The sequence below is a fragment of the Rhizopus delemar genome, genomic scaffold, assembly GCF_000149305.1.
Source record: "Rhizopus delemar RA 99-880 supercont3.7 genomic scaffold, whole genome shotgun sequence".
Lineage (NCBI taxonomy): Eukaryota > Fungi > Mucoromycota > Mucoromycetes > Mucorales > Rhizopodaceae > Rhizopus > Rhizopus delemar.
This window is the reverse complement of record NW_027137833.1, coordinates 2289621-2308556: the sequence shown is the minus strand read 5'-3', so window position 1 is coordinate 2308556 and position 18936 is coordinate 2289621. Positions and strand designations below refer to the sequence as shown.

The 18936-nt window shown below is 37.1% G+C and overlaps 8 protein-coding genes across 8 annotated transcripts; 5 read left to right on the top strand and 3 right to left on the bottom strand.

The window, feature by feature from the left end:
* Window positions 1-2287: 2287 nt before the first annotated feature.
* On the top strand, window positions 2288-6466 carry RO3G_10093 (phosphoribosylformylglycinamidine synthase; the record flags this gene model as incomplete). The annotated part of the gene is made up of 2 exons (XM_067664678.1): window positions 2288-3277; window positions 3383-6466. The coding sequence occupies 2 exons, from the start codon at window positions 2288-2290 to the stop codon at window positions 6464-6466; spliced, it is 4074 nt and encodes a 1357-aa protein (XP_067520779.1).
* Window positions 6467-6921: 455 nt separating this feature from the next.
* RO3G_10092 (uncharacterized protein) lies at window positions 6922-7512 on the top strand (the record flags this gene model as incomplete). Its single annotated transcript, XM_067664677.1, has 3 exons — window positions 6922-7024; window positions 7089-7441; window positions 7498-7512. 3 exons carry the CDS (start codon window positions 6922-6924, stop codon window positions 7510-7512), a joined length of 471 nt encoding a protein of 156 aa, XP_067520778.1.
* A 144-nt stretch (window positions 7513-7656) lies between these two features.
* On the bottom strand, window positions 7657-8235 carry RO3G_10091 (uncharacterized protein; the record flags this gene model as incomplete). Its single annotated transcript, XM_067664676.1, has 3 exons — window positions 7657-7694; window positions 7742-7951; window positions 7998-8235. 3 exons carry the CDS (start codon window positions 8233-8235, stop codon window positions 7657-7659), a joined length of 486 nt encoding a protein of 161 aa, XP_067520777.1.
* A 778-nt stretch (window positions 8236-9013) lies between these two features.
* On the top strand, window positions 9014-10390 carry RO3G_10090 (translation elongation factor EF-1 alpha; the record flags this gene model as incomplete). The annotated part of the gene is made up of 1 exon (XM_067664675.1): window positions 9014-10390. The coding sequence occupies one exon, from the start codon at window positions 9014-9016 to the stop codon at window positions 10388-10390; it is 1377 nt and encodes a 458-aa protein (XP_067520776.1).
* A 1235-nt stretch (window positions 10391-11625) lies between these two features.
* On the bottom strand, window positions 11626-11832 carry RO3G_10089 (uncharacterized protein; the record flags this gene model as incomplete). The annotated part of the gene is made up of 1 exon (XM_067664674.1): window positions 11626-11832. One exon carries the CDS (start codon window positions 11830-11832, stop codon window positions 11626-11628), a length of 207 nt encoding a protein of 68 aa, XP_067520775.1.
* A 1199-nt stretch (window positions 11833-13031) lies between these two features.
* RO3G_10088 (uncharacterized protein) lies at window positions 13032-14186 on the bottom strand (the record flags this gene model as incomplete). Its single annotated transcript, XM_067664673.1, has 2 exons — window positions 13032-13733; window positions 13794-14186. 2 exons carry the CDS (start codon window positions 14184-14186, stop codon window positions 13032-13034), a joined length of 1095 nt encoding a protein of 364 aa, XP_067520774.1.
* Window positions 14187-16375: 2189 nt separating this feature from the next.
* Window positions 16376-17629, top strand: RO3G_10087 (uncharacterized protein; the record flags this gene model as incomplete). Its single annotated transcript, XM_067664672.1, has 4 exons — window positions 16376-16810; window positions 16862-16919; window positions 16984-17544; window positions 17622-17629. The coding sequence occupies 4 exons, from the start codon at window positions 16376-16378 to the stop codon at window positions 17627-17629; spliced, it is 1062 nt and encodes a 353-aa protein (XP_067520773.1).
* Window positions 17630-18602: 973 nt separating this feature from the next.
* On the top strand, window positions 18603-18881 carry RO3G_10086 (uncharacterized protein; the record flags this gene model as incomplete). The annotated part of the gene is made up of 1 exon (XM_067664671.1): window positions 18603-18881. The coding sequence occupies one exon, from the start codon at window positions 18603-18605 to the stop codon at window positions 18879-18881; it is 279 nt and encodes a 92-aa protein (XP_067520772.1).
* Window positions 18882-18936: the final 55 nt, after the last annotated feature.

Sequence of the window (18936 nt, the reverse complement as noted above, 5' to 3'; positions counted from 1 at the left end):
TTTTGTTCGTTATCCCAAAACTCTACAACTCCTTTCTTGTATTCAAATTTCGCGTTTTTTTTTAAAGCACTTGAGATTTTGGAATTGCTATCGGCTTTTGGTGGAGTAGATAAGCTGCTTATATGTAGCTGTGCAATATCGCTGAGTGGAACATTTAGATCTGCTGAAGATTTCTGTGAAATTGCAAGCTTTTTTTCTGCATTCTTTTCGTTCATGTTTTGAGAATTAACGAATGCAGTTGATTTAAAAGAGAATTGTGTAATTCTGCTTCTTGAATGAAAATAAGTAATTGTCGCTTTAAGGGGACTCAATCTATAAAACATTCATTGATATCGCAAGTAGGCTTTTCCTGTATCGTGTAATTGATGTGGAACCTGAAAGGATAGTCACAATCCTAAAGTTGTTTGTGCAAGTTAAACAAGTTTAGTTATACGTCCGACCATCTAGTGATGGTGAAATGCATTTTCCATAACATTATAAAAAGGATATGTATTATAATCGTAATGCATATTAAGAAGAAAAGAAAAAACAAAAGTCTAATGATGTGAAGATAATATGCTTTTGTTTTTATCTTGTATAAATGGGCATCATATCTCTACTGGCAGAAATAACCAACAGAAAGCAGCCATTCTCAAACACGATAAAAATGTATTTTGTCAGTCACTTATTAAGGGATTTATCATATTCATGGTCAATAATTATTATTTTTTAGTTTTATTGAGTTATGAAATCCCTTTATACTGTAATTGAATATTGTGCCTTGACACTAATGATCTCTTGTAGCCAAAAGATTATGATTACGACCATGTCTTCTCGTTTGTAGAAAGATTGCTCATGATTATCGTTTCATTTATACAATTGGCTTCACTTCAAAACTTTGATTATTCAGTTAGCTGTATGCTCCTAAGGATTATGTTTTTTTACCTTGTGTCTGTCTCTTTGTCGAGCATTGTCTTGAGCTAGTCACTTTCAAATAATATCAAGAGAAAGAAGATCATAATTGATAATAGAACGCTCTAATTAACCCCCTCTCTCATTTCTCACTTATTGGTAGGTGGACCCTTCGTTTAGAGTAATAAATTCACAGGTGCTTAAATCGACTTTACCAATCCTATCTGGTCATTCATATTTAGGCTATTTGATAGCTTCTATGCTAACTTGAATAGCAATCATATTGTTGCTAAAGCCTTTTGGGGCTCATCCAATTAAAAATATTACAAAAGCTATGTCAAATTAATTAACTTTTAAAAAGCATGTCAGATATTTGCTTCTTTTTGATCCGTTTATTATGATTTTATTTCAAAAGACCACATTGAAAACACATTCTCAGTGACATTTTGTATAAAGGGGCGATAAACATAACGATATTGCCGGGTCAGTTATAGTGATTAGGTTAATTTAAGATGAACAGGATGTGCTACATATAGTGTAATTTTAACTATACTAAACATAATCCAAATGAAAATGATAGAAAAAAGGATATCTGCATAATATGGAATCATTTACGAGTAAATGCCATATCTCACCTGTACATAGGATGAAAAGCAAATTTTCAAATCTACTTTTATATGAAAGATCAATATGTAATAAATAGTTGACATATGCTTGGAATATAAGCGTCAGATAGTTGATATTTATAAGAAGATTGACTGTTATATTTAGTATCATAACTAGCCATCTTTATTCGGATGAGCATCTATAAAAAACTCAAAGGACAGAATATATTAATTCAAATAGCTAAAAGCTGGCAAAGGTAACGAAACATATACAATTCTTATAGTTATTTTCAACTTGTTTAATAAAATGAAATCAATTACTCCGATCATTAATAACCAAGATCTGCATTGCTTTTAGAATGATGTATCTACTACGAGCAAGATAGTTTTCAGTCAATGATTATGATTGGTACAATATCAAAGGTGCGTAGTTAATTTGGAATTTGATTTGTATTGGATGGAAAATTATTCATCTACTTCAGGTCTTTATGCTGAAAACTCGAAATTTGAGGAGATATTGAAGTGAAAAGAAGCTCTTATAACCAAACAGATTACGTGTTAAATCTGACAGCAGCATACTTTAAGATTTACCCTTAAAAGTTACAAAAGTCTGTTTGTTGAATTTAAAGATCCTTCCATTTTAGGAAATATTGCAATCTTTGCATTTGAGTCATTGGGACTTGATTTTTGGTGACCATCAATCAACTAGATTAGCGGAATAAAATAAAAAAAAAAATCTCAATTTACAAACATTGACCTTCTTCTCTTCAAAAAAACACATAAATCCCAGCATGTTGGTACTTCCTGGCACTTCTGCTCTTTCTAGCTTTAAGAGCGTTAGTGTCTTGAGGGATATTCAGAAAACTGTCCCTTCAGTTTCTTCTATTTCGGCTATTCATATCCATTTTGTCCAACCACGCACCGGTCAAGAAAGCACTTTAGGTGAATCTTTTGAATCAGGCAAGATTTTACGCAACTTACTTACTTATGGCTACTACCCCATTGATTCCAAAGAACATGAATCTATCGTATCTTTCTTGAATACTAATCAACAACAACCTTTGTCTACTACATTATTGGTTGCGCCTCGTGCTGGTACCATCTCTCCCTGGTCCTCTAAGGCTACCAACATCGCTCACCTTTGTAATTTGTACGATCAAGTCGAACGTATTGAGCGTGGTACAGCTTATCGCATCGTTAAGGAAGATGGTTCTCTTTTGTCCACTGAAGAGATCAACTCTATTGTAAATTTAATCCACGATCGTATGACACAATATGTTTCACTTTCTATCCCTGAATCTGATGCTGTTTTCCAACACGGTGCTCCTGCTCCATTGACCGTTGTAGATTTGTTGAATGAAAACAACAACAACCCTGAAGCTGCCCGTGAGAAATTAGTACATGCCAACACAACTTTAGGCTTAGCTCTCGCCAATGATGAAATTGATTATTTGATCGATGCTTTTGTCGGAAAGGATGGTCAATCAGGTCTTCAACGCAACCCAACCGACGTTGAGTTATTCATGTTTGCACAAGTCAATTCAGAACATTGCCGTCACAAGATCTTTGGCGCTGACTGGACAATTGATGGTGAATTGAAACCCCACTCCCTTTTTGGCATGATTAGAAACACACACAAGACTAACCCTGATGCTACCCTGTCTGCTTACTCAGATAACTCTGCTGTCCTCAAGGGTTTCAAAGCCACTCGATTTGCACCTAATCCTAATGTAAAAAACACATATGAACATTTTGAAGAAGATGTACATTATCTTGCAAAGGTAAATAGATTGGATATTGTTGAAATAAGAAATAGAATGGAGTAGAGAGAGTGTGAAATATATTTGGGATTATCAATACTAAACTATTTTTTTTATACAAAAAAGGTCGAAACACACAACCATCCTACTGCTGTATCGCCTTTCCCTGGTGCATCTACTGGTTCTGGTGGCGAAATCCGTGATGAAGGTGCTACCGGTCAAGGTTCTAAGCCAAAGGCTGGTCTTGTTGGTTTTACTACTTCAAACTTGCTTATCCCCGACAACATCCAACCTTGGGAAACTGATTTTGGCAAACCATCTCACGTAGCCTCTGCTTTTGATATCATGGTAGAAGCTCCTCTTGGTGGTGCCGCTTTTAATAACGAATTTGGTCGTCCTGCCTTAACTGGTTATTTCCGTACGTTTTCGGAAGAAGTACCAGTAACTGAATCAACAACTGAAATTCGTGGTTATCACAAACCTATTATGATTGCTGGTGGTGTTGGTACGATCCGTCCTATGCATGTCATGAAGAAGACCATCTCTCCTGGTGCTCACCTTGTTGTTTTGGGTGGCCCCGGTATGTTGATCGGTTTGGGTGGTGGTGCTGCCTCCTCCATGGCCTCCGGTCAATCTAGTGCTGACTTAGATTTTGCTTCCGTTCAACGTGATAATCCAGAAATGGAACGTCGTGCACAACAAGTCATTGATGCCTGTAATTCACTTGGTGATGATACACCCATCCAATCCATCCACGATGTTGGTGCTGGTGGTTTGTCTAATGCCTTGCCTGAAATTGTGCATGACAGTGACCTTGGTGCTGATATTGACTTGCGTAAGGTTCCTTGCGATGATGCTTCCATGTCTCCTATGGCCATCTGGTGTAATGAATCACAAGAGCGCTATGTATTGGCCATTTCTCCTGATAAGATTGCTCAGTTTGAAGCATTCTGTGCTCGTGAACGTTGTCCATACGCTGTTGTCGGTGTTGCTACTGCTGAGAAGCGTTTGATTGTTCGTGATCCACTCTTGAACAATGTTCCCATTGATTTGCCTATGCCTGTGCTTTTTGGTAAACCACCCAAGATGTCTCGTAAGACGGTATCAGAAAAGCCTTTTAGAAGACCATTTGACACAACTCTCCAAAGCTACCTTCCAGGTCACCACAACTTACTTGCTGAAGCTGCCTCTCGTGTTCTTCACTTGCCTGCTGTTGCTTCCAAATCTTTCTTGGTGACCATTGGTGATCGTTCTATTACTGCCATGGTTGCTCGTGATCAATTTGTCGGTCCTTGGCAAGTGCCTGTTGCTGACGTTGCTGTCACTACCTCTTCTTTAGGTTTGGATGTCATTACTGGTGAAGCCATGGCTATGGGCGAGCGTACTCCTATCGCTCTTCTTTCACAAGCTGCATCTGCTCGTATGGCTGTAGGTGAATCACTCACGAACTTGGCTGCTGCTCATGTAACAGATCTGAGAGATGTTATCATGTCTGCTAATTGGATGTGTGCTGCTGACCATACAGGTGAAGGTGCTGGACTTTACGAAGCCGTTCAAGCCATTGGTTTAGAGCTTTGTCCCAAACTTGGTATTGCTATTCCTGTAGGAAAGGACTCTATGTCTATGAAGATGAAGTGGCAAGATAATGATAATCAAAAGAAGGAAGTTACTGCTCCTCTCTCGCTTGTTATCACTGCTTTTGGTACCGTCAAGAACAACCACACCACTTTTACGCCTCAACTTTTATCAAAGCCTAACACTGAGCTCGTTTATATTGATTTGGCTAATGGCAAACAACGTATGGGTGGCTCTGCTTTAGCTCAAGTATTCAAGGAGATTGGCTCTGAAGCACCTGATGTTGAGAACGCTGATTTATTGAAGAACTTCTTCAATGCTATGCAGCAAGTCAAGGAAGTTGAGGTACCTCTTGTTTTAGCTTACCATGACCGCTCTGATGGTGGTTTGTTTGCTACTGTCTTGGAAATGTGTTTTGCTGGACATGTTGGTGCTCAAGTAGAATTGGATGGCATCACTCACAATGGCGATGCTGTATCTGCTTTATACAATGAAGAATTAGGTGCTGTTGTTCAAATTGAATCTGCTCGCTATGAAGAATTCGAAAACGTAATGAAGAGTGCCGGTTTGCCTACAAGTGCATTGCATAGAATTGGTAAAGTAGTTCAACACGATGAGAAGGACATGATTACCTTTAAGCTCGCAAATGATGTGATCTACAGTGCCTCCCGTGTTGACCTTTACCGCGCATGGTCCAGGACCTCTTACTTAATGCAAGCTGCCCGTGATAATGCTGTTTGCGCCAAACAAGAATACGACGCTGTTCTGGACCCCAACGATCCTGGTCTTCAATATCAATTGACCTTTGACCCTGCTGAAGAACACATTGTCTCAAGTAGCCAACGACCCAAGGTTGCCATCCTTCGTGATCAAGGTGTCAATGGTCAAATTGAAATGGCATTTGCTTTCCATTTAGCAGGCTTTGAATCCGTTGACGTTCACATGACCGATATCATCTCTGGAAAAGTATCTCTTAAAGACTTTGTTGGTATTGCTGCCTGTGGTGGTTTCTCTTATGGTGATGTCTTGGGAGCTGGCTCTGGTTGGGCTCGTACCATCTTATTGAACGCCCGTGCTCGTTCTGAATTTGAAGACTTCTTTGCTCGTGACAACACGTTTGCTTTGGGTGTCTGTAACGGTTGTCAATTCTTGAGTCAATTAGCTGAGCTTATACCCGGTGCCCAAAACTGGCCACGCTTTGCTCGTAACGAATCTGAACAATTCGAAGGCCGTACTACTTTGGTCAAAATTGAAAACAATACAAAGTCCATCTTCTTTAATGGCATGGAAGGATCTATTCTGCCAATTGCTGTTGCTCACGGTGAAGGAAAAGCTACCTTCAAATCGGATGAAGAATACAACCAATTCCAAGCCCAAGGACTTTCTCTCAGTACTTATGTTGACAACTATGGCAAAACAACACAACAATATCCTTTCAATCCTAACGGTTCAACAGGAGCCATTGCTGCCATTGGTACACCTAACGGTCGTGTATTGGCCATGATGCCTCATCCTGAAAGAGTTGTCTTAAAGGAAAGTAATTCTTGGTATCCTACTGACCAAAATTGGGGACAAGTAGGTCCTTGGCTGAAGATGTTCCGTAATGCCCGTACTTGGGTTGGCGATAATTATTAAAATTTCATTTAATTTTTTATTTCAATGTACAGAGTTTTCTTTTAATGTACTAATAAAGTACATATTATGTTTTTGTTTATGAATATTATACTTTCAAATTTACATAATGTATGTGTAAATATTAATATTAATGTTATGACTAGTTCTTAATTGAAGCTTACATGCTTCTTTCGCAAGACTTTTTTTTTTACATATAATGGGAATAGGACATATCACTTCAGTTCATGTATATAATAACATGTTGTCAGTTTATTCTTGAGATACATTTAAGCAGGCCTTTAACGATAACGCTGTACTGCTTCTCTGTATGTAAAGACGATGGGTTGATACTGATTTGGATAGATAAGCCACTCACCTTACGACTGCTAAATCGCGGGGATTAAATCAGAGTCTAGCAAATTTTTTAAATGTGATTGAACCTTCAGATTGATGGCTCCTTCTCTTTCTGTTCAGCAATGCAACTTTTTGTCAAGTCTCTTGCCGGCAACACCCTCGCTTTCGAGGTTGCCCCTTCTGCCTCCGTTGAAAATGTTAAGGCTATGATTGCCGCTCGTGAAGGTATAGTCAGCTTATTCTATGGGTTGCGAATGACAGACGAAACTCATAAAAACACGTTTTTTAGGTATTGACGCCTCTTTCCAATGTCTCTCCTTCGCCGGTAAGTCTCTCCAAGACTCTCAATCCATCTCCATGTACGGTGTTCAAGACAACTCTACTCTTCACCTTAACGCTGAACTCCTCGGTGGTGGTAAGAAGAGAAAGAAGAAGACCTACACTACCCCCAAGAAGATCAAGCACAAGCGTAAGAAGGTCAAGATGGCTATCTTGAAGTACTACAAGGTTGATGAATCTGGCAAGATTACCCGTCTCCGTCGTGAATGTCCTAACGCCACCTGTGGTGCTGGTGTCTTCATGGCCAAGCACAAGGATCGTCAATACTGTGGCAAGTGTCACTTGACTTATGTTTTCCAAAAGGTAATTTAGTATTTGTGTATATCTTATAAGTGGGTGTTCTGATTATTTTTTAATAGGATCAACAAGCTTAAATAGACTTAAAGTAACTGTTCAAGATATTTGATTCTATTGGAAGAAAAATAAAAAAAGAAATAAATAATAGAAAAAATCCATTACAATCGTGTTTTGTTTTTGTTTAAATGAAATGTTTTGTAACTCAAAATGAGCGTTTTTATTCAGGAATAATTGACACTTGAAGAAGGTTGAGGACGGTCTAAAGCATGGTTAGTTTCATATTATTCTATTATCTCAACACTCTACCTTTGTAAACAGGTTGTCTTTCATAAGCATTTGGACTAACTTCTCTTGGATTCTTCTTTTTTCTTTTGGAATGATTATGATTGCAATTTGCTGAATGTCTAGCTCGACTGTCATCACTATCGCTATCACTTTCACTGTTACTACTATCACTACTACTTTCGGTATCCGAGTCTTCTCCAACAACGTGAGGTTTGTGGTAGATGCAACAAACTAATAAGTGTTAATATTTTTTTTAAACAAATAATTGCTATTTTACTTTTAGTTTTCTTTTTGTTGAGATGCTCGTTATCAATGACACTTTCATCCCATCGAATAGTTCTGGGCTGCCTTGAGGACATGTCGCCTGTTAACCGTAATACACCAATAGGTTCACTATCAGGAGATTCTACTTCTTCAGGTTCTTCATTCGTCTCGTTGACAATCACAGTTCTCGAACCATGTCGACTTGTTGGTGTTTGTTCTCTAAGTCTAGTCAATTCTCTTGGCGTATTCATCATATATTTTTATGTGTACAAATGCACATACAAAACAGAAAAGAAAAAGAAAATTGAAAAAAAAATAACTTTGTTATAATTTAACCAATAACACCACTTCCCCTTCACAGCATAAATTCGAGTAAGATGAGAATGAACTCAGATACGGCTTTGAATCACGGATGATTATGTGCATTGAAATATGTCTTTAAAGCAATTCTTAGTATTAAAATCATTCTTAGTAATAAGATGAGCACATTGCAAAGAATAGCTTTCATTTTGACGATAAATAAATAAATTAGATCTACATAAAGTATATGTTATTAAAAGGAAATTCGTTAACTTTAAAGAAGTCATTAAAAAATGGAAGAAATGAATGAAACTTATTCCATAAATACTTTTAAAACTAAAACTATTTTACAATGGTTTATTAGTAAATTCAAAGATGAATTGGTTTGCTTTAATTTCTTATAACAACAAAGACAGCCTAAGACATTAACATTTAAGCAGATGCTTATAAGCTTTTAATACTAGTATAATAAGCTTTACATCCAACAAATACTTCATCAAGTACGATGTTGAATAAAATCGACCAGAGAGATGGAGTAGTAGCGGTAATTCAATTGAATGTGGCTTATTATTTATTGGAATTTTATATAATAGAATTTTCCATTGAACTCTTGTCCTCTCCCTCTACTTCCCTTTAAGTAAAAGGTAAATATACATTGGATGATCCATCCATCAATTTATCTTGTGCATCCATCCATCTAAACAATTATTTACTCTTTAGTTATTAGCCATGGGTAAAGATAAGACTAACATCAGTGTTGTTGTCATCGGTCACGTCGATTCCGGTAAGTCTACCACTACTGGTCACTTGATTTACAAGTGCGGTGGTATTGACAAGCGTACCATCGAAAAGTTCGAAAAGGAAGCTGCTGAACTCGGTAAAGGTTCCTTCAAGTACGCTTGGGTTCTTGACAAGCTTAAGGCTGAACGTGAACGTGGTATCACCATCGATATTGCTCTCTGGAAGTTCGAAACCCCCAAGTACCAAATTACCGTTATTGATGCTCCCGGTCACCGTGATTTCATCAAGAACATGATTACCGGTACTTCTCAAGCCGATTGTGCTATTCTTATCATTGCTGGTGGTACTGGTGAATTCGAAGCTGGTATCTCCAAGGATGGTCAAACCCGTGAACACGCCCTTTTGGCTTTCACCCTCGGTGTCCGTCAATTGATTGTTGCTGTTAACAAGATGGATACCACCAAGTGGTCCGAAGCTCGTTTCAACGAAATTGTCAAGGAAGTTTCTTCCTTCATCAAGAAGATTGGTTACAACCCCAAGTCTGTTCCCTTCGTCCCCATCTCTGGTTGGCACGGTGACAACATGTTGGATGAATCTACCAACATGCCCTGGTACAAGGGATGGAACAAGGAAACCAAGGCTGGTGCCAAGTCTGGTAAGACCCTCTTGGATGCCATCGACAACATTGACCCTCCTACCCGTCCTGTTGACAAGCCTCTCCGTCTTCCTCTTCAAGATGTTTACAAGATTGGTGGTATCGGTACTGTCCCCGTCGGTCGTGTCGAAACTGGTGTCATCAAGGCCGGTATGGTTGTCACCTTCGCTCCTGCTGCTGTCACCACTGAAGTTAAGTCCGTCGAAATGCACCACGAAACCCTCTCTGAAGGTCTTCCCGGTGACAACGTCGGTTTCAACGTCAAGAACGTCTCCGTCAAGGATATCCGTCGTGGTAACGTCTGTTCCGACTCCAAGAACGACCCCGCCAAGGAAGCCGGTTCCTTCACCGCTCAAGTCATTATCTTGAACCACCCCGGTCAAATTGGTGCTGGTTACGCTCCCGTTTTGGATTGTCACACCGCTCACATTGCCTGTAAGTTCGCTGAATTGATTGAAAAGATCGACAGACGTTCCGGTAAGTCCTTGGAAGCTACTCCCAAGTTCGTCAAGTCTGGTGACTCTGCCATCGTCAAGATGATCCCCTCCAAGCCCATGTGTGTTGAAGCTTACACTGACTACCCTCCTCTCGGTCGTTTCGCTGTTCGTGACATGCGTCAAACCGTTGCTGTCGGTGTCATCAAGTCTGTTGAAAAGGTTGACAAGGCTGGTAAGGTCACCAAGGCCGCTGCCAAGGCTGGTAAGAAATAAATTTCTTAACCCGGTATTACTCTGACTGAAAAGTGATAATTACTTTTGTAAAATAAATTTAATACAAATATACATATTAAATGTGTGTTTATAATTTTAATATTTGGAGAGGATGTGTGAATCGTGTCATTTAAATAATATGAATGTAGTAAAAACATATTTGAAACGAAAACTCTTGAAAATGATTGTAGGGTCTTAAAGGAATACTCGAACTATTTCAGTAAGAGAATCGAGCTGCAATTTATTAATGTGTAAAAAAGACTTGTACTTCAACGTCAAGATGCCCAAAAAAAAGGACAGTAAACTTTGTTTTAGTTGATACCATCCATAATGGAACAACCAAAAAAAAATAATGATAAAACACTCTTCTATGGAGCATACCGTTCAATAGTATGTTTATTGTAATGCCAAGAAAGCCATACTGTAAGTGATTTCTCAAAGATGGCTGTTGTGGGATTTTTAACTACTAAAATACACATAACACAAGAATGATAGAAAAGAACATAGTTGCTTACTGATATACAAAGAGAAACGTGATAAGACTGGATGACAAGATGCTCATATTTATTGCGTATGAGTTGATAGATGTGGGACATGGTACTGCTTGAGGAGGAAGAATAGACTAGGAAAAGAAAGACGTGAATCTTGTTACTCAGCTTCCAGACTTGAAACAAAATTCTTCAGAGGGATAACCAAACATTCAAAGAAAATATCCAAATCACTTATGTGCACCGACAAGGAGTATCATACCAAGCTGGTCATTACTCTGTGTATCATATCTATGACTTCAGAGAAAGGATGACAAGTAGTACTTGAATGGCAACGCAAGCTGTATAAATGAGTGCATTGTCCATTACAAGGTTAAAGTATTTTTATTTGTGGAAATTTACCAATTTGATTTAATGTCTTGGTTATAAAGCCCATGTGATGGCCGGTTACAGTACCAGTATTTTTGGGGTTTTGAGGAATTCTATAGGGATTTTTAAAATTTTCTATGTGTAGTGTATTTTTTTAAGAAAAAAAAAAGTAATGGGGATTAAATGGGATGCAGTACTTAAAAGCCCCTTTTGTTAGTACGTAAGCTAACCTGACGACCAGTGGGGAAAGATTCTATGAGGGCGGCCGTTCTGTATGATGCGTTTTTGGTGAGATTGCAGGAACAGTTTTTGAGAAGCAAGGAAAATGCTGGATGTGCGAAGGAGGATTTTATCAAAAACAAAAGCCCAATGAGAACATCATACAGCAATCAAAGTATAACCAACAATCGCAGCAGGAGAGACGTCAAGGACAGAAGTGGAAATTGAAGGGAAATTCAGTTGAAATAGAGCATAGGCAACCGCAAAAGAAGAGAAGGCTTTGGAAGGAAAGAATTCGGCCCAAATAATTTTCCACGCAAGCAATTTTGGAGGACATTTGTATAGGAAATGCTCCAGTTTTTCCATTTGATCCGGGCAATTTGAACAAGCAGCAAACGGAAAGAATGCTGGAAGCATTTCATGGAGAGTAGAGCGTACAGGAATCTTGTTATGGAGTAGACGGTACCACACATTTATGTTATTTCCTCTGCCAATAATTGTATTCTTAGAAAATTAATATCAGCAACGAAGGCAGTTATTCCTAAAAATGTATTTTTTAAATTTTAAAGATTATTTATTTACAAAGTCCATTTGAGCGCGGGGTGTTTATCACATCGGTTCGCCCGAACTAATTCAATATGAAGTAAAGCAAAGTGAGGCTAAAAGAACCCTTCGGGATCAAAGGTAAACAAAGGTCAATAGAGCAGTATTTGGAACGTGGCAACATCCTTAATGCTTTAAGAGCCAATTTAGAAGGAACTGACCATGTGGAGTTCTGGGGTACAAGCGTCTATATAGTTGTAAAGATAATCCAGTTCAAATAGGATTGAACATATAGCTGGCCAACGAAGGATTTTAGAGGTAACTGCACGACTTGAATGAGGGGTTTTTGTTGGTAGGAGAGTTAAAAGAAACGACAAAGGATCTTCATAAGTACTAGACATTTGTAGCCGGTTGTGCATGTTCAGACATTGAATTGTGTGCGTTTTTTTCAGCGTTTGAACCGGATGGAGGGGGCAGGGCCAAGGTTTGCTGTTAGGCAGCCATCCAAGGCGCCATCTTATACATTGGTTACGTTCTTTTTGGGTCATTGGCAACCAAGGGATTAGATCAAGTGAGGCTGTTAGTCGACAGCAAGAAAGCAGTTTTGAATTTTTACGTTGTTTTTTGATAATCCAGACCTTGTTGTAGAAATTGCTTCTTGATAGTCTTAAAAGACTTGGTACTGAGTTATTTCACTGGAGGAGCAGTGCTTTTTCAAAGCGAAGACTTTGACAGTTTGTACCATTGTTGATGCAAATTGAAACTCATTGTTCAAATATTGGGAATTCAATATCCGCAATATAAACTTCAGTCAGCGCAATTTGCTACCACGCCCACTATATTAAAAAATAATCCCATAATGTGTTCAAAATTTACAAACTCTTTCAAAATTAATCGCAATTTTGAGGGTTAACACTATCTTTTGTAAATGATGAATCTGAAATGTCTATTTTCTACAGTTTATGCGCGTGATTATTGAATATAATAGGTGTATAGAATATTAAAATAAGCAAGTGATTTATTTATAAATCTTTTAAATCCTTTAATATTTTCTGTGAAGATAAGTCCATACTCTTTAACTTTGTTGCTCTTTTAAATGTTAATTTCTCTGTTCGATATTGTTCATAATATCTCTCTACTGTATCTAATTGCAAGAATCTTCTGTGTGATGATAATAATACTTGCTTTAGTTGAGTAAAATCTGAATATATTTGGCTCAAACAATCAATTGTTCCCCATCCAAAATCTCTTCCAAGTGGCACATCCGGTATCTCTATTGGTTTACCGGTATCTGGCTCGTCTTCATAGGATATAAATGTAAATGGGATCACTTTAAGATAATCTAATATAATCTGTGTCTCTTGATCTTCTTCGTCATAATTAAATTGTGCAATAAACTCTGTAAGATTTTCCGGCTTTTTTATACTATCCTCATCTTCGTCATCATCCTCATCTTCATCTTCTTCATCTTCTTGAGTTGGTATACCGTAGATGGGTATTTTATTATAAATATCTTGTATAATCCTTGGCTTCAATCGATTCTTTTGTGCCAATGTTAATTGATCTGCTTTTCCAATGACTGGGATAACGTTCACTCTATTTGATAATCTCTTCAAAATACGGATATCATATTCATCCAAGCTTGATTTCTTGGGATCCATAAAATAAAGACAACAATGCACTTGAGTATCCACCGCCTTAGGATTACGCTTCACTTTGCTTTCCTATTTTGTAGTGAGATGGCATGATACGTTTCCCTTGTAATTTTTTTTTTATATATTTACCTCAGCCAAAGTCAAATCAAATTGGTGTTCAATATATTTCATAATATCGTGTAATTGTTTGTCTACCAGGTATTCTGCTTGAAATCCTGGTGTATCAATCAATGTCAGTAATACACGCTCTCTATCAACTTCAATCTCTCGAGATACTGTATAAGGCTTTAGGGTCTTTTCGATGGGTCCTTCAGGTTCCATGTTCACAAAGGATGTCTCGCTCATGACTGAATCTCTTCTTTTCTTTGTTGCTTCTTGTTCTTGTTCCTTTTGTCTTTCTTGTTCGTCCAACATAAGTGCCTCTATTAAAGTTCGAATAAAGCTCGTCTTGCCTACCCCTGAAAATCCAACAACCATTACATTAAAATGGGAAACAGCATGCTTTCTAGACCGAGGACCCATTCTTCTATGAAACGTAAAAAAAAGGAGAAAAAGGAAAAGAAAAGAAGAAAAATAAGATTGTGTAATGGTTCTTTATGACAAAATAAATAAACTTGGTCTTTTGTGTAGCATCAACTATTTTATGTCATATCCCTCGTGTACACTCTGTCTAAGACGGTCAAGTTTCTCTTTTTCCCTACTCTATTGTCACACACATACACGACTACAATCAACCCCAAGCAGCTAGCATATCACTGTTCAACAAGTAATATTTGTTCTTGTAAAAATAAGCTCCTACTCATTTTATATAAATTATTTTATCCTCTTTGTTATTAAAAAAAATAATTTAGTCTTGTGTTACTAATATTATAACTCTGTTGGCTTCATTTATTCACAAAAAAATGAGATGTGATAAAGATCATCATTTCTAATAAAACAATGAAAGACCACCTTCTTTTTAGTGTGAAAGAATCAAAAAAATGCAAAACAATTTTAGTCGCGATTTTTTAATTTATTTAATTTCTGTGCTTGTGCGTTACTTTCTGTGCACTAAAGCCGGACACGGGCTTCTTTAAAAACACTAAAGATAGTAATATGTGAAGACGATTGAAACACTTACGTTACCTCAGCTTAAGAAATCATGTGTTGCATTCATACAATTACAATTGTATATAGTGACTACATATAATCTCGTAAGATATACTCGGATTTAAATTGTTGCACATTGATCATACTGTCACTCAAAAAGTAATATAGTCACGCATCCGTTGACTTACACAGTCCAAATTTGACATAAGGGGTCATAAACTAAAGCAAGAAATAAGTTCAGTCATGTTGGTTCTTTTTTTTTTTTTTTTCTATGTCGACGGATGAACTGCTATGAAAACAAACTATTGTCTTACGACAGTCAAGAAAATGATCTTCAAATGTTTGAAACTTTAGCTTCTAGTAAGCCGGAAAACAAAGCATGGTAATAAAACAGCAATGATATAGCCAAAATTGAAATGGATGTTATGCAAGCGTTAGAAAAAAAAGTTCAACACATCTAGAAGTTATTAGCAATACTTGGAGAGCAATGCTGTAGAGCTTGGTTGCGGTCTACTATGTCGTAAGCTGGATTTGCATGTAAAAATCCAAAATTTGGTTTAATCTTGTAGTTCATGCATAGTTTAAAAGCAATAGATCTGATTCAGTGCACTACACGTCTCATAGAAATCTTGATCTGTATATAAACTTACAAATTTCTCCCAACTCAGAATTCAACCTCAGGTATACTGTAAATGTCGAGGTTTTCTTTGCTTTATTACCTCTTTATTATGCTTTTGATAAAACACAAGAATATAGACCAAATTTTTGTACTATTCAATTATTAAAATGAATAGTGCGGCATGAACTTTGCTGAACAATCGTAGCAAGTAACACAATTGCATTATAATGCGAAAAATCAATTGGAGCATATATTGTGATTGATTTGCATTGTTATTATGAGAACTCGATGTTTGTTAAGTTGAAACTTCCAAATTCGATGCTTTCATTTGCAAGTTCATGTGATAATATAAAAGTAGGTAACATTGTTAAAGAATTAAATGGTAACGCTATAGGGGCTGGTGCTTATCCTTCAAGTTGTAGATAAGAGGTGTTTATGGACAGTATTTATGCTGAGACTGAAGGAATATATCTAAATACTTGCATTTATATTAGTTAAAGCTTAATTACTAATTACTATATGGTTTTCAATCAGCATGTATTAATATAAATACAAGCTAGATGCTATGTAAAATGGACATGCCTTCTCATTACCAATATAAGCTACTGTAACATCAGATTTATGCGTATTAGAGCAAGATACGAGTAATCAAAGGGCTTTGAGGCAGCTATAGTAACTGCATCAGTCAATCATAAACATATTTAATTTCAATCAAAAGCTAACTGTCAATTTTTGAACATTTCATCAGGTAAAAAAAAATTCGAGCATGAAAATGTAATTTAGATAATTTTTTGAATCTTAACCAATCTACACTCTACAATAGCAAGGCCACAATTTATTACTAAACCCTTGGGGGTAGAGCATCCACATTTTCATACAAAAAGGCAACTTGATCGGCTTTAATTTTATTTGAATTGATAGAAAAAGTAGAGGCAATCGGACAAGAGCCATGCTTTTTTTTTTTTAAAAAAAAAAAAAAAAAAAAGGCTTTTAGACATAAAACATGAATCAAGAACAAGAAATAAAGGAGCAAATAAAAGATGCAAGTCAAATAAAACAAGCCAATGAAAATAACGTGGTGAAAATAACGTCTGCTATTACTGATGAAGTAGATCAACACAGCAATAATGATCTTTCTGCAACTCTTTCACAATTTCAGCAATTGACAGCTCCAGAAACACAAGCATTGATTCAGGTTGCAGCTCAAGCCATGAATGTAAACAGCTGTCAGCAGCTATTCCCTACGCTTCATACTACCAATATGGCATTGGCAGCCTCTATTGTAGCAGCAGCAACAGCAGCTAATTCAACTACAAACGAATCAGAGAAACAAAAGGAATTAGTAAACAACATCAGTAGTAATAAAAGGAAAAGAGAGCCGGCTGATCTGAGTCAATTACCCCCAGAAGCATTAAAGCGTGAAATAATGAATCAAAAGGTAAATTCAGCATCGCTTTTATTCATTACATTTTTAAATAGATTCATATAGATCAGAGCAGATAACAGAGAACGTAAAAAGCGTTGGAGACAGCAGAATGAGGAGAGAAGTACGTTCTTTTTTTTTTTTTTTTTTTTAACGGGACAAAAATGATGATAAACGTTTTTTGTTAGACAAAGATAACGATTTACGTTGCCGAGTAAACAAGCGAGCACACAAACTATTTGGAAAAGAAGACAATGAACATAAAAGGGCTTGGATTGAGGAAGAGTTTAAAAGAAGACAACAAAAAAGAAAAGAAAAGGAAAGAAGGAAAGGCATGATTGATAATACCTTAGGAGCTGCCTATGCTCAGCAGGACAGTCTTAATTCACCACACCAACCTTTTTTATCTCCACAACAAGGACAACAGCCTTTACCGGATATAAATTATTTAACCATGTTATGTAACAGCCTTGGTATTTCTGGTGCTGCTCGTGCATTAATAGGTAATGCTGCAGCCCTTTCTAGCCATACCACTACTACAGTTACTGCTTCGGTCGGATCGAGCTTAGATTATTCCTCTCCTTCTGAGAATGATGACACTCTAAAGCCAGTAACCAAAGAAGAAGAGTTAGAAGCCCAGACAAACCATGAATCGCTTGAGAATATAAACTCATCCATCACTACTGAGAATATTACCAACTCAGCGCAATCTTCCTCACCATCACTAGCAGAGGAAGATAATAAGAGCAGTAAAACCGATCTTAGTGATAATAATGATACAAAGGAAGTAGATAAAGATCAAATCAAAGCAATAACTTCTTTACAGCTACTTGAATTTTTACAACATATACAGCAATACCAACCTCAGCAACATTCTATATCCAGCAATGAACTGGCTGCTTTACCCACATTCTCTGATTTAGACACTATTCGACCCGAAGAAAAATTAGCAGCGTTACTGACATCTACGCTTCAGGCCGCGAATAATAATGTAAAGCAAGAAGGATCACAACGACCGGCAATAGGAGAATTTCCTTTAGATGCTGTTTTAACACTAATGCAATTGAATGCTGGTTGGAGGCAATGATATCAATTAAAAGAATGTGTGCACACTAAAGAGGAAAAAAAAGTTGCAATTTTCCATTCTTTTTTTTTCCCTCATTCTTTTTTAAGAAATAAAAATAAAAATATGCATTTTTATGAATTAGGTCCTGACACTTTGTCATGTATCGCCGACTGCCTGTTATCTAAAGATCTCATCTCTTTGTCCCAAGTCAATCGACAACTGTATTATGGACTATGTGATGTATTTTGGAAAAGAAAATGTAGATTGGATTATGGTCTAAAGTATGGTGATCCGCAACAGACGTATCGCTCCTTGTATATTTATTGTACTTCACGAAATAAAATTGATAGACTACCTTGTGTTCACTTAAATGATACAACAACAAGGACATTGAACGAAATTCAACAAAACAAATGTGGCAGGTGCGAGCTTAGCGAAACAGAAGCATTATTTATATGCACAGATTGCCACCAAGAACTCTGTGACCGACATTCTCGCCGCCATGCTCATCTAATAGGGCATCAGGTCTATTATAAGCCAAACATGTCCGAATTCTTTTGTCAGAAATGCTTTGATTGGGTAAAAAGAAGTTCTTGTCATATGCATATGATAAAGTAAATGAAATAATAGATAGGCAGTGAAGGATCACACGCTTCGGAGATACACTATGTGTCGAGCTTATCAAGCATTTGGCTACAAAAGGTGACAGTAAATAAAATAACAAGAGATCAGATTTTAAAAATGAAGCCAATCCGACAAAAGGAAAGATATATTCGATGGAAAGATACACCTCGTCATATCCTTAAGCATGGGATCTACTTTATTCCATCCAACTGGAAAAATTCATGGGAATGCTTTGTTGAAGGTTGGCAAACTTGTCCTCCAGGCTCCATCGATCTAGTGAACTTTATCAAGCTCGCTGATGCTTCCAATCACCCTGTCATGATATCTTCAGTTACCTGGAATTATTTGAGTGAAAATTATGATGTAAGAGGAGACAAAATAGCAGAAGGTTTGTAGATGAATATTGGTGGGAAACGCTATTTATAGTTTTTGTACGTATAGCTGATCTAGT